General features: G+C 42.0%; 1 protein-coding gene across 3 annotated transcripts in view; it reads right to left on the bottom strand.

The window, feature by feature from the left end:
- The window catches only part of LOC144604514 (beta-1,4-galactosyltransferase 5-like), a 64,593-nt gene extending 41,524 nt beyond the window's left edge, over nt 1-23,069 (bottom strand). For all 3 annotated transcript variants that reach the window (XM_078419018.1, XM_078419020.1, XM_078419019.1), the window contains exon 1: nt 22,737-23,069. In XM_078419018.1, the coding sequence (XP_078275144.1) occupies nt 22,737-22,839 (103 nt within the window). In that variant the 5' untranslated portion in view covers nt 22,840-23,069. The remainder of the gene's footprint in view (nt 1-22,736) is intronic.
- Nucleotides 23,070-23,733: the final 664 nt, after the last annotated feature.

Raw genomic sequence — 23,733 nt, 5'->3', positions numbered from 1 at the left:
CAGATCCCTCTGTTCCACTGCATTCCTCAATTCCCTACCATTTACCCTGTACGTCCTATTTTGATTTGTCCTACCAAAATGCAGCACCTCACACTTATCAGCATTAAACTCCATCTGCCATCTTTCAGCCCACCCTTCCAAAAGGCCCAAGTCTCTCTGTAGACTTTGAAAATCTACCTCACTATCAACTACTCCACCTATCTTAGTATCATCTGCATATTTACTAATCCAATTTGCCACACCATCATCCAGATCATTAATGTAAATGACAAACAACAGTGGACCCAACACAGATCCTTGGGGCACTCCACTAGACACTGGCCTCCAACCTGACATACAATTGTCAACCGTTACCCTCTGGTATCTCCCATTCAGCCATTGTTGAATCCATCTTGCAATCTCACTATTAATACCCAACGATTTAACCTTCTTAATCAACCTTCCATGTGGAACCTTGTCAAATGCCTTACTGAAGTCCATATAGACAACATCCACAGCCTTGCCCTTATCAATTTCCCTGGTAACCTCTTCAAAAAATTCAAGAAGATTAGTCAAACATGACCTTCCAGGCACAAATCCATGTTGACTGTTTCTAATCAGGCCTTGATTATCCAAATAATTATATATATTGTCCCTAAGTATCTTTTCCATTAATTTTCCCACCACAGACGTCAAACTAATAGGTCTATAATTGCTAGGTTTACTTTTAGAACCTTTTTTAAACAAAGGAACAACATGCGCAATGCGCCAATCTTCCGGCACCATCCCTGTTTCTAATGACGTTTGAAATATTTCCGTCATAGCCCCTGCTATTTCTGCACTAACTTCCCTCAATGTCCTAGGGAATATCCTATCAGGACCTGGAGACTTATCCACTTTTATATTCTTCAAAAGTGTCCGTACCTCCTCTTCTTTAATCCTCCTAATTTCCATCACTACTCTACTTGTTTCGCTTACCTCACATAATTCAATATCCTTCTCCTCGGTAAATACCGAAGAAAAGAAATTGTTTAATATCTCCCCCATTTCTTCCGGCTCAGCACATAGCTGTCCACTCTGACTCTCTAATGGACCAATTTTATCCCTCACTATCCTTTTGCTATTGACATATCTGTAGAACCCCTTGGGGTTTACTTTTACATTACTTGCCAAAGCAGCCTCATATCTTTTTTTCGCTTTTCTAATTTCCTTTTTAAGATTCCTTTTACATTCTTTATATTCCTCAAGAACCTCATTTACTCCCTGCCGCTTATATTTATTGTATATCTCCCTCTTTTTCCGAACCAAGTGTCCAATTTCCCTGGAAAACCATGGCTCTTTCAAATTATTATTCTTTCCTTTCCACCGAACAGGGACATAAAGACTCTGTACTCTCAAAATTTCACCTTTAAATATCCTCCATTTCTCTATTATATCCTTTTCATAAAACAACAATTTGCATTTCACTCCTTTTAAATCCTTTCTCATCTCCTCAAAATTAGCCTTTCTCCAATCCAAAATCTCAACCCTTGGTCCAGATTTGACCTTCTCCATAATGATATTGAAACTAATGGCATTATGATCACTAGACCCAAAGTGCTCCTCAACACATACCTCCGTCACCTGACCCATCTCATTTCCTAACAGGAGGTCCAACACTGCCCCTTCTCTGGTAGGCACCTCTACGTATTGCTGCAAAAAACTATCCTGCACACATTTTACAAACTCCAAACCATCCAGCCCTTTAACAGAATGTGATTCCCAGTCTATATACGGAAAATTGAAATCACCCACAATCACCACTCTGTGCTTACTACTAATATCTGCTATCATCATATCATATCATATATATACAGCCGGAAACAGGCCTTTTCGGCCCTCCAAGTCCGTGCCGCCCAGCGATCCCCGTACATTAACACTATCCTACACCCACTAGGGGCAATTTTTACATTTTACATTTACCCAGCCAATTAACCTACATACCTGTACGTCTTTGGAGTGTGGGAGGAAACCGAAGATCTCGGAGAAAACCCACGCAGGTCACGGGGAGAACGTACAAACTCCTTACAGTGCAGCACCCGTAGTCAGGATCGAACCTGAGTCTCCGGCGCTGCATTCGCTGTAAAGCGGCAACTCTACCGCTGCGCTACCGTGCCGCCCAACTCCTTACATATTTGCTCTTCCAATTCTCGTTCCCTATTTGGCGGTCTATAATACACCCCTATAAGTGTTGCTAAACCTTTCTCATTTCTGAGTTCCACCCAAACAGCCTCCTTAATCGAGCCTTCTAGTCTGTCCTGCCAAAGCACTGCTGTGATATCCTCCCTGACAAGCAATGCAACACCCCCACCTCTTGCCCCTCCGATTCTATCACATCTGAAACAATGAAATCCTGGAATATTTAATTGCCAATCGCAACCCTCCTGCAACCATGTTTCACTGATCGCCACAACATCATACTTCCAGATGTCAATCCAGGCTCTAAGCTCATCCACCTTTCTTACAATGCTCCTAGCATTAAAATATACACATTTAAGGGACCCATCATTTCTTATTCTCAGTTTATTTCTTTTCCCTTCTTTCTCTCCTACATATTGGGTCTGAGTGTTTCCCTTTTCTGCCTCCTGCCTCACACACTGCCTATTAGCTATCTGTGTTTGAGTCCCTCCCCCCAACCGTACTAGTTTAAAGTCTCCGCAGTTATTTTAGCAAATCTCCCCGCCAGGATATTGGTTCCTGGACAAAGATTGCCAGTACGAGCCAGTGAAAATCTTTGAGGACAATCAAGGTGCGATTGCATTATCAAAGAACCCAGTGAACCGACAAAGATGCAAACATATCGACATTAGGTATCATTTCATTCGGTCTGCACTCAGTGATAAGAAAGTAATCATTGAGTATTGTCCAACAGCAGACATGGTTGCAGATATCTTAACTAAGCCTGCAACAAAGTTTAAAACTGAGAAATTCAGGGATTATATGTTTGGAGTGTAAAATCATAACAACATTTTTTTTTTTGAAAGGTTGAACACTGTAAATGTGTAAAATGTGGTGATACAGAGAATGTAATCAGATTAAGTTATGTTGTCTATGTTGTTAAATGTAATGCACAGCATAAGAGCAAGTGGGGGTGTTGGATGTTAAAATGAAACTGTTTAACTGCGCTCTTATACTGATGTCACTTCCTGTGTACCAGATATAAAATGCATGTGAAAACAAAATAAAAGTCTTCACTTCCGGTTAGAGCAACACCGATGTATGAGAGCATGTGTGTTTATTCCTCCGAAGAATAAAAGACATAATACCGACTATCCTGCCCTTGAGATGCAAACGTCAACAAGCACCCCATATTTCGCAGGGGCTGGGAGGGTTAATAACAATGCCCCGAAAATACAGTTGAAATACACCATCTCCACAGATCGCAGAAAGGAGAAAAACAGCAAAGTTATTGTAACATTTAAAAACCAACGAGCAAAACATTTCCCTCATGAACTGCTGCAGAGTCCACAAAAGAAAATGGTAATAAAATTTGCAAAACTGTATGGTGCAACTGTAGCATGGACTCTTATGATAAATATGCCATCACAAATATAGTGTTCATTAATATAAATATTTGTCATTAGAAAAATAATGGTATCTCATATGTTCCAATTGATGCATCTTTACGCACCAGTATCAGTTCTCAGATTTCCGCCTGGGGTAGATGATGTACCATAATTTTGATACATTGTCAGATAACAGTACTTTTGCCTTAAGCTACAAGGTATTAGGTATTGTAATACGAATGTTCTACACTTTAAATATAATGTTACGGCATGCAGGTTTACATCTTGGAGAATAGGGTATCCCAAATGGAAAGCATCCAATAATTAAAAATCCATTATCACATGATTTTTAATAGGGATTATTGCACCAAAACCAAAATCCAAACGACTGTTAATGTTTAACTTGTAGCAACCTATTTCATTAAACTACTCAAGTTGTGAAATACCAATAAGGCAAGGTACTTTTAATGCACAAAGAAATCCGTAATAAGCAACTGTTAAGATATTCATGAGATCCTTGGAACCCAGAAACAGAAAATAGGTGCAGGAGTAGGCCATTTGGCCCTTCTAGCCAGCAGCGCCATTCAATAGGATCATGGCTGATCATCCAGAATCAGTACCCCGTACCTGCTTTCTCCCCATATCCCTCGATTCCGTTAGCCCACAGAGCCACATCCAACTCTCTCTTGAATCCATCCAGTGAATTGGCCTCCACTGCCTTCGGTGGCAGAGAATTCCACTCAAAATTCAAAACATAACATGCCTTGATTTTTCTCCAACCATTTGTAAACATCAGTCAACAAACAACAACTGGTTCAATCAAGCAAGCCATTAAAACCACAATAGCCTGCAATTTTTTTGGAGTGGTTACTTCTTATAATATTAAAAAAGAAACTTCCCTAGAAATGACAATGTGCCACAAAAGTGTAGTCAGGACAATGCAGTGATAAACCGAACAAGACCTTTGGCCGCACATTCAAAATATCAGTCAATGTGAAAAAAATTACCCCTTAAACCTGTGTTTTGCAAAGTTGCATTACAATGTTCCAATTCTAATATTCTATTCCCTGGCCTATAAAGGCAAGTCAAGCACTCTTTGAGCCTTCTTCACCACCCTGTCAACTTGTGCTGCCCCTTTCAGGGAACCATGAACTTGGGCCCACGCCTCCACCCCGCCAATTGTTTTTGTTCATTAAAATTCTAGAGCACCCTACCATTTTCTTACTGTACATGTCCTATCCCGATTTGACATCCTAAAATGCATGGCTTCAAACTAGATTAAATTTCATCTGCCAATTCTCTGCCAAACTTTCCATCCAATCGATATCTTGCTGGAGTCTCAGACAACCTTCTTCGCTATCTACACCACCAATTTTCACGTCAACAACAAAATCACTAACCACCTTACATTCTCATCCAAATTGTTAACACACATCACAAACAGCAAAGGACACAGCACATATCCCAGCGAAACATCATTAATCACACGCAATCTATGAGAGAGACATCCTTTGACCACTATCTGCTGCCTCCAATCACCAAGCCAATTTTGAAACCCCTGTGGCTTCATCTTTTGGACCAAACAATCATATGGTACGTTGTCAAATACCTTAATATTGTCCATGTAGACAACATTTGTGTCTAAAAGAATGCAGGGAAAATTTACAAAGATGTTGCCAGGACTCAAGGGGCCGAGGTGGAGGGAGAGTTTGGGCAGCTACAACTTTAATCCTTCAAGCGCAGAAGATGAGGAGTATTCTTATAGTGTATAAGATCATGAGAGGAATAGATCGGGTAGGTACACAGACATTTCTTTTTAACCTAGAGTAGGGAAAATCCAAGAACCGGAGGACATGGGTTTAAGGTGAGCGGGGAAACATTTAATAAGAGCCTGAGGGGCAATCTTTTCCCCACACAAAGAGTGTGGGTGGTATTTGGAAGGAGCTGCCAGAGGGGGCTAGACTTTAGACTTTAGAGTTTAGAGATACAGCGCAGAAACAGGCTCTTCATCCCACCGAGTCCAGGCTGACCAGGAATCACCCCGTACACTAGCTCAGTACTACACACACAGGATAATTTACAATTTACAGAAGCCAATAAACCTACAAACCTGTACATCTGAGTGTGGGAGGACACCAGAGCACCCGGAGAAAACCCACACGACCACAGGAAGAACATACAAACTCCGTACGGATAGCACCCGTAGTCAGTCCGAAGAAGGGTCTCGACCCAAAATGACACCCATTCCCTCTCTCCTAGATGCTGCCTGACCTGCTGAGTTACTCCAGCATTCTGTGGCACCCGTAGTCAGGATTGAACCCGGGTCTCTGGTGCTGTAAGGCAGCAACTCTACCACTGTGCCGAGTTGTTACGGCAGATATTATAACAACATTTTAAAGACATTGGACAGGTGGATAGGAAAGGTTGAGAGGTGATATGGGCCAAACGCAGGCAAGTGGGACTAGTGTAGACGGGGCACCTTGGTCGACATGGGCAAGTTGGGCCAGTTTCCATGCTTGAATGACTATGACTCCATCTACACTCCTGCATTCATCAAACCCCTTTGTTACCTGCATAAAATAAAAACTCTCATCGAGGCAGAATTTCTGGCACAAGAATCAAGTTGACTTTCGCAAATCAATCGCTACATTTCCAAATTTATATTAACCCTGTCCCTTAGAATCTTCTCCAATAATTCCCCCAACAATGATACAAGGCTTATTGGCTTGGCTTATCCTTGCTCCCTCTCTCAAGCAAAGCAACAACATTAGCTATCTGTGGTTTGGATTATTCTGCAGCAACACTGCAATATTATGCAAGATACCTGCCAAGTCTAACAACTGCATTGAAGCCAATCCATTACTTGAAAATGGTGTCGTGTTGGCTTGGAAGGAAGCCCAAAGGAAAACGTTTGATGTAGGCAAAAAAAAACGCAATGTCTCATCACTCACACCGTCTGATCTAAACAGATGAGGGAGGCCTCAACCAGAAGGCTGTCTTGTGGCAATCTACGTCAAGGCAAGATAAACACAAAATGCTGGAGTAACTCAGTGAGTCAGGCAGAATCTCTGGAGAAAAGGAATAGGCAGCGTTTCAGGTCAAAACCTTCCTTCAAAACCATTGTGGGCTCTTAGGTCATCAATGCCATCTCTGATCTGTCCTGTACCTTTTCACACCTCTAGTTTCCCTCTCCCCTAACTCTCGGTGTGCAGAAGGGTCTTGACCCAAAACGTCACCTATTCTCCTGAGATGCTGCCTGACCCGCTGAGTTACTCCAGCAATGTTGTCTATCTTCCATGTAAACAAGCAGTTTCTTCCTACACGTTAAGCCAGGGCAAGGTTTAGTTCAGTTCAATACCTTCAGCAACAGACTGGTTCCACCAAGACCCAGGACAGAACGCCACAGGAGATCCTTCTTCCCTGTGGCTATCAAACTTTACAACTCTTCCCCCTTCTGTTGTGGAGTAGACTGAAACTGCAATGGACTCCCCTCTTCCCCCCCCCCCCCCCCCCCCCCTCAATCTTTACACATCCCCCAAGCCTTTCCACTCGTTACTTTAATTTAATGTTTCATGTATTTTGTGTTTTTATGGCTGTTGGCAGTTCAATTTCCCTCCTGGGATAAATAAAGTTCTATCGTATCGTATGAGCTGAAGTCTGAATGTTGTTCAGGTATTGACTTTAGGAAAGCAACCACAGCCAACCCAACTGTTGTGGAAGTTCATAACACCAGCCACTGACCAGTCCTCAGATCCCAGGTTTTACAATTACAATCCTAGATTTAAAGACCGCATGGATGAACTCCAAAAATCGTTCATCCCTGTCTGGTGAAAAAATAAAACAGGGAAGGCTAATGCGTGGCTAACAAGGGAAATCAAGGATAGTGTTAAATCCAAGGAAAAGACAGGTACATTGACCAGAGGAAGCAACAAACCAGAGGACTGGGACAACGGAGGAGGACAAAGGGGTTAATTAAGAGGGAGGGAAAAAGCATGAAAGAAAGCTGGCGGGGAATATAAAAACTGACTCTGAAAGCTTCTTTAGATATGTAAAAAGGAAAAGATTAGTGAAAACAAATGTTGGTCCCTTACAATCAGAGACAGATTAATTTATAATGGAAAACAAAGAAATGGCAGAACAGTTAAACAAGTACTTTGGTTCTGTCTTCTCAAAGGAAGACATAAACAATTTCCCAGAAATACTAGGGGACAGAGGATCTATTGGGAGGGAGGAACTGAAGGGAATCCACTTTAGTCAGGAAATGGTGTTAGGTAAACTGTTGGAATGGAAAGCAGATAAATCCCCAGGGCCTGATGGTCTGCATCCCAGAGTACTCAAGGAGATGCCCTGAGAAATCATGGATGCATTAGTGATCTTTTTCCAATGTTCTCTAGACTCTGGATCAGTTCCTGTGGACTGGAGGGTAGCCAATGTAACCACACCTTTTAAAGAAAGGAGGGAGAGAGAAAATGGGGAATTATAAACCAGTTAGCCTTACATCAGTAGTGGGGAAGATGCTTGAGTCGATTGTTAAAGTGGCAGGATAGGTCAAAGTCAGCATGGATTTATGAAGGGGAAATCATGCTTGACTAATCTTTGGAAAAAAATTTGAGGATGTAACAAGTAGAATGGATAAGGGAGAACCAGTGGATGAGGTGTATCTGGACTTTCAAAAAGCCTTTGACAAGGTCACACACAAAAGATTAGTGTGCAAAATTAGAGCACATGGTATGGGGGTAGAGTATTGACATGGATAGAGAACTGGTTGGCAGACAGGAAACAAAAGGCAGGAATTAACGGGTCTTTTTCAGAACGGCAGGCAGTGACTAGTGGGGTGCCGCAAGGCTCGGTGTTGGGACCCCAGTTGTTTACAATTTATATTAACGATTTAGATGAGGGAATTAAGTGTGATATCTCCAAGTTTGTGGATGACACAAAGCTGGGTGGCAGTGTGAGCTGCGATGAGGATGCAGGGTGACTTGGATAGGTTGGGCGAATAGGCAGATGCAGTATAATGTGGATAAATGTGAGGTTATGCACTTTGATGGCAAGAACAGGAGGGCAGATTATTATCTGAATGATGTCAGATTAGGAAAAGGAGAGGGGCAACATGACCTTGGTGTGCTTGTACATCAGTCACGGAAAGTAAGCATGCAGGTACAGCAGGCAGCGAAGAAAGCTAATGGCATGTTGGCCTTCATTGCGAGAGGATTTGAGTTTAGGAGCAAGGAGGTCCTACTGCATTTGTACAGGGCCCTGGTGAATCCGCACCTGGAGTATTGTGTGCAATTTTGGTCTCCTAATTTGAGGAAGGACATTATTACTATTAAGGGAGTGCAGCGTAGGTTCACCAGATTCCCGGGATGGCAGGACTGACATATGATGAAAGAAAGGATCGACTGAGCTTGTATTCACTGGAATTTAGAAGGATGAGAGGGGATCTTATAGAAACATCTAAAATTCTAAAGGATTGGACAGGCTAGATGCAGGAAAAATGTTTCCGATGTTGGGGGAGTCCAGAACTAGGGGTCATAGTTTAAGAATAAGGGGCAGGGCCATTTAGGACTGAGATGAGGAAAAACTTCTTCACCCAGAGAGTTGTGAATCTGTGGAATTCTCTGCCACAGAAGGCAGTGGAGGCCAATTCACTGGATGTTTTCAAAAGAGAGTTAGATCTAGCTCTTAAAGGAATCAAGGGATATGGAGAAAAAGCAGGAACGGGGTACTGATTTTAGATGATCAGCCATGATCGTATTGAATGGCGGTGCTGGCTCGAAGGGCCGAATGGCCTACCCCTGTACCTATTTTTCTATGTTTCTAAAAAGGCAGCAAAGGATCAGACCTTTTTTCAAAAGAAAATCACTGGAAGAGTCTGAATCCTTCTCCAAAGAAAAAAATAATTTTAGAGTTTTGATTATGAACGGTCTTCCTGATTTCTCCTCATATACGAGTACAAGATTATAGAAATGATCACAACAATGTTCACTTTTATAACTTACTCAATTGATGTACGAGTTTTATGAAACCATTCAGAGCTAGAGTTTCCATTCAAAATGATGACTGGAGTAGCTCAGCGGGTCATGCAGCTTTCCTGCAGAACACGTTTTGGGTCGGGACGCTTCTTCAGAGTCTGAAGTAGGGTCCAAACCCAAAACGCCACCCATCTGATTTTGATTTAGAGATACAGCGCGGAAACAGGCCCTTCGGCCCACCGGGTCCGCGCCGCCCAGCGATCCCCGCACACTAACACAATCCTACACACACTAGGGACAATTTTTACATTTGCCCAGCCAATTAACCTACATACCTGTACGTCTTTGGAGTGTGGGAGGAAACCGAAGACCTCGGAGAAAACCCACGCAGGTCATGGGGAGAACGTACAAACTACGTACAGACAGCGTCCGTAGTCAGGATCGAACCTGAGTCTCCGGCGCTGCATTCGCTGTAAGGCAGCAACTCTACCGCTGCGCCACCCTGCCGGCCAACCACACAGTTCTTCAGAGATGCTGCTTGACCTGCTGAGCTATAGGCACTTTGTCTCTCTACATGGGTATAGGGGCTAAATACAGTCAAATGGGATTAGTGTGGAGGCAGTGTGGTCATATGGATAAGGTAGCCTGCAAAGAGTCTTTTCCATGCTCTATGATTCTATGATTCAATGAACTGCAGACATAGTAATGTCCATGTTCTCCAAGGATGCTGCCAGACCTGCTGAGTTACTCCAGAACTTGGTGTCTTTTTTCATAAACCATCTTCTGCAGTTCCTTGTTTCTCGAGTTTCCAATCAACTACCTTAATTTATTTTGATGACCGTCTTGAGTAATTATTCCCAATATTACAAAAATGAGCTCAAATCAAATTAGCATGACAGGCAGCATATCTGGAGAGAAGGAATGGGTGGCGTTTCGGGCCGAGACCCGCACACGAAGAGTCTGAAGAAGGGTCATTCATTTCTACTAATTGGTCTAATTTGTGGGGTTTTGCAGAGGTTCCACAACTAAACAGGCTCTATTAGGTCAAGGACATTAGCAGTCACATTGTGCAGCTATTTGTGTGCCATTCTGGTTTTCCTCTGGCTTTTACTTCATAAATGCTTACTATACACAAATCTGACCAGCAGATGATTCAGCTCAAGTTATTTAAATAATATAAAAAGTCAGATTACTCACAAGGGACAGACTGAATTTTAAATACTCATGATATTTAATCATGATTACTGTTGCGGCAAGCAAGTACTTCATTGTTCTCTTTGGAACATACAACAATGAAACACTGTGTAGGAAGGAACTGCAGATGCTGGTTTACACTGAGGATAGGCACAAAATGCTGGAGACAGCAGGACAGGCAGCATCTCTGGAGAGAAGGAATGGGTGACATTTCGGGTCGAGACCCTTCTTCAAACTCTCGACTCCAGGTGGTTCCATGTAGTTACGAGAACTGCAAGTTACCACGCAAATAGACCACGTTAATTTGCATCAATGATATGTTCGAAACACTGTCAACTACCTTGGCTCAAGACAAAGATCAAAAAACTGGAGATGGTGGAAATCACATACAAAAATCAGAAAAAAGCTTGAAATATTTAACTGTCAAGCAGCATTTGTGAAAGAGAAAGTGTTAACCTCGATGGTTGAAAACTTTTCATTAGAAACGAGAAAGTCTAAAGTTTCCAACACTTTGTTCCTGACAGATTTACCTTCCAGGCAACAAGCAAATGAGTTTGACTGGAACCAATGATCAATCGTGTTGGATCCTGTGGATTGCGTGGGGTCCAGGGGGAACTAGCCAACCGGATACATAATTGATTTCATGGTAGGAAGCAAAGGGTAATGGTGCAAGAGAGACATAAAACACTGGAGTAACTTAGCAGGACAGGCAGCATCTCTGGAGAGAAGGAATGGGTGACGTTTCGGGTCAAGGCCCTTCTTCAGATATTCGGTTTAAACCAGCATCCACAGTTCCTTCCTACGTCAAGGTGAAAGGTTGCTTTTCGGATTGGTGGCTTGTGACTAGTTGTGTGCCTCCGGATTTGGTGTGGGGTTCATCGCTGTTCGTCATCTCTATCAATGGGTGACACGAGAATGTACAATTAGAAAGTTTGCAGTTGACACTAAAATAGATGGTATTGTAGAGAGTGAAGATGGTTGTCAAGACTTACAGTGGGAACAGCTAGGCAAGTGGGCTGATGAATGACTGATAGAGTTTAATGGGAATAAGTGCGAGATGATGTATTTTGGGATGTCAAACCACAGTGCAGGACCTTGGTAGTGAACAGTCACACCCCGGGTAGCGTCGTAGAGCAAAGAGCACAAGTGCATAGTTCCATGAAACTGGCATCACAGGTAATAGGGTGGCACATAGGCCTTCATAATTCAGGGAATCGTACACAGAAGCTATGTTACATTTGTACAAGACATAGGCGAGTCAGCACTGAGTGTTGTGTTCAGCTTTGGCCACCCTGCTGCAGGTAATGTGCTATTAAACTGGCAAGAGTGCTGAAGATTGACGAGGATGTTGCCAGGACTCACGGGCCTGCACTTTTGGGAATGGTTGGCAGACAAGGACTTTACTCTTTGCAGCATATGAGGCTGAGGAGAGATCTAAAGAAGGTGCATAAAATGAAGGGGAAAGATATAATGAATGCAGAATCTTTTATCACAGGGTAAGGGAATCAAAAACTAGAGGAGATTGGTTTCATGTGAGAAGGGAAAGATTTAATAGGAAGTTCAATGGCAACTTTTTGCACACAGAGGGTAGTGGGTATGTGAAACACGCGACGATGCACAAAAACAGGGATGCAAGTAATGCTGAGGCTCTATGAGGCTTTTCCCTGGTGGCATCAAGGCTATCCACCCAACAACTGATGCTGCCCTGGCCTGGATGTCGACCCTTGACCTACAACTTTAGGCTGTGCACGCCATACGCAAGAACAACCCTATCTAAACCAGTGCCAAGTCATAGAGTCATACAATGTGGAAACAGGCCCTTCAGCCCAACTTTCCCATACCAACCAACATGTCCCATTTACACTTGTCCCATTTGCCTGCATTTGGCCCATTTTCCCCCAAACCTGTCCTATCCATGTACCCGTATAATTGTTTCTTAAACGTTGCAATTGTCCCTGCCTCAAGTAGCTCCTCTGGCAACTCTTTCTACGCACCCATCACCCTTAGAATGAAAAAGTTCCCACAGTACTTTTATTACAATAGTGGTTCAAAGTACCTCATTGTTTACTAAATGTTTTGTGATTAAGATCATGAAAGGTATAATAAAGATCTTATCTTTCTTGTTAAGACCATCGGAAAGGATATATATTTTTGAATCACCTATTAGACGGAAGACTCAAGTATCATTTTGCATACAAAAGGAAGCTGATGTCCAATTGACAGATGAGACTTCCATGACAGTACAGCTATCTTGCAAAGGGCTCTACCCTTTATTGGGAATGCAATCAAGCACTTTGCATACCCAGTCAACCTCTCCCGATTGCACTTTTCTTTCTTTACTGACTGGGCGCCAAAGCTCTGAGGCTGAAGTAAAAAGAATGTAAGCTGCCACACCCAGACAACAAGTTTCTTCAATATGCAGTGGAGAAATAACAGTAGTTTAGGAACAGTGATCTTTAAGAATGATCATGGCCACACTCTCATTTCACCCCTGCCATCGTGGAGAAGATACAGGAGCCCGAAAACTAACGTCCAGGTTCAGGAACAGCTTCTTCCCTACAGCCATCAGGCCATCAAACAATATAACCTCAAATAGGCTGTGAACTTCAATAGACGTGCGTGTGGGCGCACACACTGAACTTTTTTTTCCCTCTCATTTATCATCTTGTTTACAGTGTACGAGGTTTACATATTCTGTTGTGCTGCAGCAAGTAAGAGTTGGGCCACAGGGCCCGTTTCCATGCTGCATGAAATGATTCGTCCTTCAGCCTCAGAAATGCCCATGGTCAAGATCGAGGGAGACAGGAGAAACTGCAAGTGTTGGTTTATGGGGGAGGGGGAAGAAACAAAGTGCTGGAGTGACTCAGTGGGTCAGGCAGCATCTCCGGAGAAAGTGGATGGCGAGTGGGAGCAGAGAAGATCAGTCTCAGACTCCGAAGAAAGGACTCAAACAGAAATATTATCTATGCTGAACACTGTGTCTTTATATCTTTATCTTTGGTGTAAACCAATTATTTCTCCAGAGATGTTGGCTGACCCGCTGAGTCACTCTAGCATTTTGAGTCAATTTTCAGCATAAACCAGCATCTGCAGTTCCTTCCTGCACAGGAAGACTGGTTATCACACAAAAGCTTTTCACACGTGACAAACTAAATTGAATGAAATGAAAACACACACCACCACTAGTCACGTTATTGTTTTTTGTTGTTATTCAAAATGCATCAGGACTTTTCTTTACAAGGTACACACCTTAAATAGCAAGGCCCCATTTAGATTAGCAGAAAAGCTGAAAGTTCCACTGTGTAAGCAGTTTGCATGAATAAATACTTTTGCATAAAAGCTCCAAGTCCACAAGACAAGGAAGTGCAGAAACTGGTTTGCATTAAAAAAAAAACACGCAAAGAGCTGGAATAACTCAGTAGATCAGGCAGCATCTCTGAAGAACATAAATAGGTGATGTTTCAAGTTGGGACCCTTCTTCTGACTGAAGGGTAAATGCAGAAAACTTGCCAGAAATGGAGAATGTCAGAGTACTGCACAGATGTTATTAATCAATAATATGACAACAGAGATCAATTATATTCCCTGCTGTAGGAATTTTCTATCTGCGCACATGAAATGTTAGCTGTTGATATATTTACAAATAATCACCTTCTCCATGCCAATTATGGTCATGGAGGAGATTGCAATGAAAGGTAGAAAAGTCAACAAAATTAATCAGGATTTAAAAAAAAAAATGTTTTGATCCGAAGGAGGAAAGATTTGAAAGTTTAAATTAGGAAGTTGTGCTGAGAATAGCCAAATGACTGGATTATTATAATTGAATACAAATCAGAGTACGATATGCAAGGTTACTTGCAGCAATTGAGTATGGGACTAATGCAAGTTTCAGCAGAGCCACCAACATAATCAAGGACGAGTTTTGCCATCACCTCCCCTCTCCCAACAGGCAAGAGGTACAGAACTGTGAACACATCTCCAGATTCAGGGGCAGTTTCTTACCAGCTGTTATCAGGCACCTGAATCATCATATCACCAACTAGAGAGCAGTCCCGATCTACCTCATTGGAGACCCTCGGAATATATTTAAATCGGACTTTACTGCGCTATCTTGCATTAAATATTATTCCCTTTATCCTGTATCTGTACACTGTTGTCGACTTGACTGTAATCATGTAAAGTCTTTCCATTGACTGGATAGAACACAACAACAAAAAACTTATCACTGTACCTCAGTACGCATGACAATAAGCTAAACTAAACAATGGGATCCTCATCTTCAACCCGATACCTTCTTTGATTTGACATTAATTTATCTATATCAAAACGGCCATTGTGGAGTCCACCTTCCCTTGATCATCATTGATTTTTTCCACATATTTCATTCATTTTTTCTATCTACCTTCTATATCTGTCATTTTCCTTTTGCCCCCGACTCAGTCTGAAGGGTCTCAATCTGAAAAGCCACCTATTCCTTCTCTCCAGAGATGCTGCCTGACCCACTGAGTTACTCCAGCATTTTGTGTCTACCGTCGATTTAAACCAGCACCTGCAGTTTTCTTTCCTCGAGTTACATATTGTGTCTATCTTCGGCCATTCATCAAACTAATTTCAACACTTGCACAACAAAAGTGAATTAAACAATGCCAGGCGGAACACTATACTGTAAACCACCCAACCACATTGTGCATTTCACAACTTGTTGAGACATGAAATAAAAGTAATCCTGGAGCCTACATTCCTGCCTTCACTTATTTGTGTTAATTATTGAAATATGCTCCTGGGGGAATATTGTCACCAGCACTTGAAAGTCGGGATCCAACCTTTACAGCTTTATTTTGATCTGGCAAAACAGTAAGGTCTTTTCAGCCGAGAAGTATTTAAAAATAGTTCACACGATGATTCAAGCACAGTTCGATGTAGATTTCTCAAAATCATTCACGGGCTTGAAGGTCCTTTGATCTTATGAAAATTTAGATTTATAGTGTCAACTAAAAAAAAATTGCTATTTCAAACTCAGATGAAAGTATTCTGATGCTCCTTGCAGTCTTTAATCTGCCAGAAAGAGGCTGCAGCTGAATTATTATTATTTAATTATATACAAAATCCATATACAAGTCACTCAGCTTTAACAGAAAAGCCCAAACTTCCAATTTTTAATAATTACAATGGGATTTACATTTCTGGCCAGTATCTACTCCTTAAAGTCAACAAGGGGGCTTTTAAGTCATGACAGCATCTGAACCGCCTGTAATATTTCAATCGCAAGAGTGGATTAGTTCAGAAATTGCAGTGAATTGAGAACACAGCCCGGACCATCACACAAACCAACCTCCCTTCTATGGACTCAATTTATACCTCACGCCGCCTCGGCAAGCCCAGCAACATAATCAAGGGCAATTCGCCCTGGCCACTATTTTTTCTTCCCTCTTCCATCAGGAAAAAGGTATTAAAGTGTGAAAACACACACCTCCAGATTCAGGAACAGTTTCTTCCCAGCTGTTATCAGGCAACTGAATTATCCTACCACAACTAGACTCCAGCGCTGAACAACTATCTACCTCCTTGGTGACCCTCGGACTATCCTTGATCAGACTCTGTTGGCTTTACCTTGCACTAAACGTTATTCGCTTATCATGTATCTATATACACTGCAAACGGCTCGATTGTAATCATGTATTGTCTTTCTGCTGACTGGAGAAAGCACACAAAAGCTTTCCACTGTACCTCGGTACACATGTGACAATAAATTAAACTAAAATCAGTATAAGGTCAATAAGACAACATTTAAAATTCTGCTATAGCAAATGGTTGTGAACACATCTTTGCAGAGCACCGGTACTGAGAATTACCATGGAGGATGTATCCTCACACTGGGTCAGGAGGTTGAGAATCCAGTTTCCAAATTGCAAATTTTACAAACAAATGTTTTCTCCTTGAAAGTGGCATCACAAGTCGATAGGGTGGTCCAAAAGGCTTTGGGCATTTTGTCTATCAGTCAGAGTATTGAGTGTAGGCATTGGTGGGTAGAGTGAGTCATGCTGCAATTGTAGAACACTTTGGTGAGTTCACATTTAGAATATTGTGTTCAGTTCTGAGCACTCTTGTGGGAAAGATGTTGTCATGCTGAAAAGGGTGCAGAGAAGATTTTGGAGGATGTTGCCAGGACTCAAGGGTGTGAGCTACAGGGAGCGGTTGAGCAAGCTGGGACTTATTCCTAGGAATGCAAGAGGATAAGGGGTGATCTTGTAGAAGCGTACAAAATCGTGAGAGGAATAGATCGGGTAAATGCACAGTCTCTCGTCCAGAGTAGGGGAATCGGGAATCAGAGGTGAATCAGAATCAGTGATTTAAGGTGTAGGGGGGGAAAGATTTAATGGGAACCTAAGGGGTAACTTCTTCTTTTTTTACACAAAGGGTGGTAGTTGTCTGGAATGAGCTGCTGGAGGTGGTGGTTGAGGTGGGACTATCGCAATGTTTAAGAATCATGTAGACAGGTACATGGATAGGATAGGTTCAAAGAGACATGGGTTAAATGCAGGCAGGTGGGACTAGCGTAAATGGGATATCTTGGTCGGTGTGGGCAAGTTTGGTCGATGGGCATGTTTTCATGCTGTATAACTCTATTACTCTAAGATGGACACCAAAAAGGTTGCAATTCTATACTGAAGTTTAAATTATTGAAATTAGAAACTGCTAAAAGCAGCTCAAAGAATTAAAACCACGTCTGGTATCAATGTTACCTAGTGCCAAGTTTAAGAATGAGCTTTGAATGGTTACAAACTGTTTAAAGAGTTATTTTTTAATTTCTAAAGCTGTCTGCTTCCTGGGTAATTGAACCATATTATTATCAAGAGCTGGAAGATAGGTTGCAGCTCGCCCAAGGTAATTTCCCTATTTTACATTGAAATAGCACTGGACACAAAATGTTCAGAGTTTCCAGTTAAATCACAAAAGTATTTCAGCATCAGTTTGAAGTCTTAGAGGTTTAGTTTTGGTTCAGTTTAGAGATACAGCACGAAAACAGACACTTCGGCCCACTGGGTCCGCATTGACCTGCGATTCCTGCACATCAACACTACCCTACACACACCAGGGACAATTTACATTTTATACCACGCCAGTTAACCTACAAACCTGAACATCTTTGGAGTGCGGGAGGAAACCGAAAATCTCTGCGAAAACCCACGCAGGTCACGGGGAGAACATACAAACTCCGTACAGACAGCACTATTAGTCAAGATCAAAGCCAGGTCTCTGGCGCTGCAAGGCAGCAACTCTACCACTGCGCCATCGTAGCAACACTGACAGACATAAACAATGCAGCCCATGTCACTTTGGCAAAATTGCAGCCCATGTCACTTTGGCAAAATTGCAGCCCACGGCACTTTGGTAACATTATGATCTGAATCAGAATGTCAGAACCCTACAAGGATAACAATTTTGCCAAACTTTGGGAATGCTGCATTATTGAAGCAAAACTACAAGGAAACAGACAAACTGCTCATTCAGTCTGTCTTACCTTATTACACAATCAACTTGCATCAACTTGCATCTTAGCAAATATATTGAAATTCATTGGAACCCAAGTGTTGAAATAGGCTCTATACATATCTACGTACATGCAAATTGTTTTAATCTTTAAGCAAGAATTAAGCCAGGGATGTGGGTTTTTGTTTCCTCAGACATCGTTACAGGCTGATACAGATGTGCCAAAACTATGATTTCAGAAGTGGGAAAATATTAACTCCCTTGAAACAATTGGTTATGGAGGGTAGATTAACATTATTTCGCAAAGATTTCTGAGAATGAAACTAAGAAATATATCATTCAATATCATGTCAATTGAACAATACCTGAAGTAATCCATTAATTTTAAACAAAATAACAAGTGTACCTTGTTTATCGGGTGGCACAGTGGTGTAGCGGTAGAGCTACTGCCTTACAGCGCCAGAGACCAATGTTCGATCCTGACTACATCTGCTGTCTTTACCGAGTTGTACGATCTCCCCGTAGGTTTTCTCGGAGATCTTTGGTTTCCTCCCACACTCCAAAGATGTACAGGTTTGTCGGTTAAGTGGCTTGGTATAAACGTAAAATTATCCCTAAATTGTGCATGGCAGTGTTAATGTGCGGAGATCGTTGGTCGGCGTGGACTCGGTACGCTGAAGAGCCTGTTTCCGTGCTGTATCTCTAAACAAAACTAAAAGTGTACTGACATTGAATGAAGTAAGCAATTCCATATAAATTTAACTTAATTTTAGGGCAAGTCATCTCCAGACCTGCTAGACTGCTGCGCAAAAAAATTGGTTATTGCCTTGCATTTTCAGAAGATGGTAGTCATCTTTATCCCTGAGGGATTTGTGGGGAGAACAAAAAGAGAAAGAATGACACATGACTGTTAGAATGATGCGACTGTTGTACAGAAGTGGACTCGCATCATGTGCTCAAGGATTCCAAGGTTGCATCAGTAAGAGGTCATCAGGAAATGACTCACAGATCTAATTATGTGTGTTTTTTATTATTAACAATGATTTATTTGTAAAATTATTATACCAGCTGTTTTACAAGTTAATATTCAATGATACTGATAATTACATTTTGCTTTATTTTTTAAATAACATTAAATGAAACAAGCACTCTCACCTGCACCATTATTTTACTCTTTAAACCCTTCTGGTAGTTATAATACAGCGTATCGGACTAAATGCTCGCCTTACTGTAATAGAAATCTTTGACATTTTGTTGTGCAATTGACGTCAGGATTCAATTTGCACATATGGTTTAACGTAGAAATCCCAAAGATGATGCCAATTATTTGGTTCCGCAGCAAAGACAGCGTTGCTAAGCAGCCTTCGAGTACAATAAAAAATAATTAAGCAAATTGCTGGGGGGAAAAATTTGAGCTTATCAATGAACGAGAAAAGTTCCATTTTATAGCACTCAAAATGTGAATGGCTCACTCAGTTATGGTACCACTCAGCATTACCCCAATAAACTCGCGTGATCTGCGATCCCTTCCCATAACTAGGTCAAAATAACACTAGGAAAAAAAAAGATATTTTCCTGTTTCTATCCCAATCTTTATTTTTCAGTCAATATTATTTCATTTCAATCAATAACGGGGGACCCAGCGCGCGGGGGGGGGGGCACCAGGAACAAAGGGGGAGCCGGCAGTGGGGGGGGGGGGGGGCGGTAGATAGAAATGTTTGGTACTTTTGTAACTTTGTCAGCGGCTCCAGACACGTGGTGACATTTGTGCACTGCCTAGGTTGTATGCAAAACAAAGCATTTCACTGTATCTATGTATCCTATATCCTAGGTACATGTGACAATAAAGTATCATTCATTCATTCATTCAATATTTACGATTACAAAATGTCAAAAATACGTTTCCATCTTTCTGGTTTGCAGTGAGTGAATTACTTTGTGCACTTGAAGGTAGACACTAAATGCTGGAGTAACTCAGCGGGACAGGCAGCATCTCTGGAGCGAAGGAATGGGTGATGTTTCGGGTCGAGACCCTTCTTCAGACTTTGTGCACATGGCTATTCAACCAGCTCAAGATAGCATAGCCAATGGTACCAAGTTTCCCTTCATCTGAAAGACTGGCCACAAAGAGGAAGGGGGAAGAAGGCGAGATTATTGCCTCCTTATCTGGATGAGCAGACTTCAAAGATTCTTAACTGAACAATTACCTAGGCAATTAGAGCAAACGTTAGGATACACGGAACTGCAGAGGCTGGTTTACCAAATAAGACAAAACGTTGGAGTAACTCAGCAGGTCAGGCAACATCTCTGGAGAACATGGGTAGGTGATGACACTTCACCTTTAGGTCCCAACCTAAAACATGATCTAACCATGTTCTCCAGAGATGCTGCTTGACACTGTTCAGTTAGAATACAATGGTATACCATAAAGTGCCTTTGTACAGTAAAGTGATTGGGAACATAAACTGACACAAGCAGGATAATTTCAACTGCTTCATTCCTCTGTTCACAACTGATTATTTCAAGCTTAACTTTATTAAATTAAATTGCATGAAATATGAAAGTGGCAAAATACAGAAAACCGGCAAGTGCTCTCAAATTATCCAACTGTGATCTAATAATCATTGGCATGAACTTGCGTTAACAGAGTAAACTGTAAAGTGCTAGCAGAACTCAATGGGTCCGGCTGCACTGTGGAAGGTATGGACAGACATTCAGGTCAGGATCCTTCTCCAAACTGATTGTACTGGGGGAGAAAGCTAGAAAAAATGTGTGGGCAAGCGAAAACCTGGCAAGCGATAGGTGGTTTCAGATGAGAGGGTTTTGATCGGCAGGTGGTAGGGCAAGTGACAAAGACTTGAGGTGCAAAGGTGTCAGATAAAGAGGAGTGAAATGTAAAGAGAGAGGGAGGGAAATTATGCAAGAGTGAAGTGAAGGGAGGGGGGGGGAGATAAAAGGGAAATGAAGGACTGTGAGATGTACCCAAAGCAGAGAGATGCGAGAGGGAGTGGTGGGAGAAACTGGTGCACACATGGTTTAAAATTGGACAATTCAATGTTCTGACTGGGTGATAAGCTATCCAAGTGCAATATGATGTGCTGTTCCTCCAGTGTTGCCTGATACATGCTCAAATGGGCATTGTTTCTCACAACCAGAACAGCAAAGGCAATTAGATTTAAATCATTAGTCAAGAAAGTCAAAGAAAATTACATCTGGACTAACACCAAGGGAGTTAATTAAAACTGTACAATTTATTGCCAAGCATTTACTCCAAGTAACAATTTGTGGTACTAGAGAAAACTGAGGGAAATTAATTTTACAGAAATAATTGTTTGTTGAGCAGCTCGAGATATGCCTTTATAAACAAAATCGTACCAAAACTTGAACATGAAAAACACTTCTTGGAGTAGCCCATTTCTCTGGAGGCTCCAGTGAACAATGCACAGTTGGGGACAAAACTTTCTTAATTAGCAGCTTTAATATGAAACCATCCCAGTTTTATAGAACAATTGAAAACGCAAGTAACTGATTAATTGTTTGAGAGATTCAGCATTTCGAGGATAAATGTTCACGTTATCTTTAACAGTTGAATAATTTTTCATTCGGTTTCTTCCTCAAACGCTGCCTTTGCTTAAGTTATTGCTTAGTCCCGTGTCTGGGGATATGTTACGTTTAGGTTCAAGGCATAATTTGGAGAATACTTTTTTTTTCTTTTTTTTTAAATTGTAATTATCTACCATGTGACTGGCCAACCGGTGCAGAAAACATGTGAAGGCTCCAGAATGGCTAATCTAGGAAAGACAATGACTATTTGGGATTTTTTGTTGTTGGGTTAAACGCGAGAGCAAGTGAGTAAGTAAGTAAGTGTTAAAGATATCACTTCCATCACCACAATCGCCCACCCAACACATCACATTGCGAGAGGCGTCAACCGTCTCCTGAAAAGTTACGAAATTCGACAATGTGATTCAACTGTTACCAGTTGCAAGCTTGAACAAACCAAATTGTTTTTGGTACAAATACTAGTGCTGGACACAATGTTGACTTGTGATAGGGTTGGGTGAAATAACCCCAGAGCAGAAAAGCCACAACTCATTCAAGGGCAGGCACCGATTGGAAACGATTATAAAACGGGCACAAACACGTTCATCCTATTTCGTACAAGTAACCGAATTAAAAAAAATAATCATCCCATACAAAGCATTATATTTGGGCGTGCGTGTGTGTTCGGTGACCAAGTAATACAGTACTTCCGCTCAACCGAATGGGGGGGAGAGAGAAAGGTTTTAAAACTTAACATCCATTTGATTTTTCGGAAGGAAAGCGGGACAGCTTTCTCCCTTTTGCTTTGTGGAGGAGAAAGGCGTTTTAAAATATATATATATATATATATTATTTTCCATGCAGGACTGAAGCGTTGGGCCTGACTGAGAGACTTGACAGCGGGAGACGGCTCAGAGAGGGGGAACCACACAACAAGACGGGCAGGAAAGCAACAAAAAAAAACCCCAAATGTACAGAGCATTAAATAACAAACAAACGTTGTCACACTCACCCAGTCCAGGCGCTACATAGATGAAGTAGAGGAACGATGATGACAAGGAGAAGAGGAAGAGGAGCGCAAACACTGAACGGTTCGGGATGCGTAAAATTCTCATATTATGCCCCTAACTCAAAGGAGCAGAAATCCCGGGCGGCGGCGGCGAGGGAGGCAGCGAGAGAGGGAGGGGGGAGAGAGAGGGAGGGGGGAGAGGCAGCGAGAGAGGGAGGGGGGAGAGGCAGCGAGAGAGGGAGGGGGGAGAGGCAGCGAGAGAGGGAGGGGGGAGAGGCAGCGAGAGAGGGAGGGGGGAGGCGAGAGCTGCGAGAGGAGAGGGGAGGGGAGGCGAGCCGAGCCGAGCCTCCGCGGTGCGACAACGGCGAGGCAAGGACAATCTCCTCCCCACATTCATGGATACCAAAGACTTCCGGCTGGAAACTCAGCTCAGCACCGCCCTCTGTTCAAAACACACACACACACACACAGAGAAAAAAAGAGGAAAGAATGATTATTTCCCTCACATTTCCTGTTTCAGGACGGCTTTCCCCTGTTTTACACTGTCACCTCGGTGTTTTCTGCATCCATTCTCGTTCTCTCTCTCCCCCCTCCCCCCCCCCCTATTCTGACTGCAGTTTTTATTTCGTTAAGAAAATAACTGCAGATGTTGGTACAAATCGAAGGTATTTATTCACAAAACGCTGGAGTAACTCAGCGGGTCAGGCACCATCTCAGGAGAGAAGGAATGGGTGACGTTTCGGGTCGAGACCCTTCTTCAGACTCAGTTACTGCTGAGTTACTCCAGCATTTTGTGAATAAATACCTGCAGTTTTTATTTCTCTCTATTTCAATTTCATTATTTCTCTCCGCCTCCCCCATTGAGATTGCAGCCTTTATTTTTCTTATTTTTCTTATTATTTCTCTCTATTTCCCTTTCTCCTCCCCATTAAGATTTCTTTATTACTTTATTAATATTAATAAATATTAATATTATTTCTTTATTACTTTATGTCTATCT

The sequence above is a fragment of the Rhinoraja longicauda genome, chromosome 22, assembly GCF_053455715.1.
Source record: "Rhinoraja longicauda isolate Sanriku21f chromosome 22, sRhiLon1.1, whole genome shotgun sequence".
NCBI lineage: Eukaryota > Metazoa > Chordata > Chondrichthyes > Rajiformes > Arhynchobatidae > Rhinoraja > Rhinoraja longicauda.
Note: the sequence above shows the minus strand (reverse complement) of the source record. Positions and strands in the feature narration are given on the sequence as shown.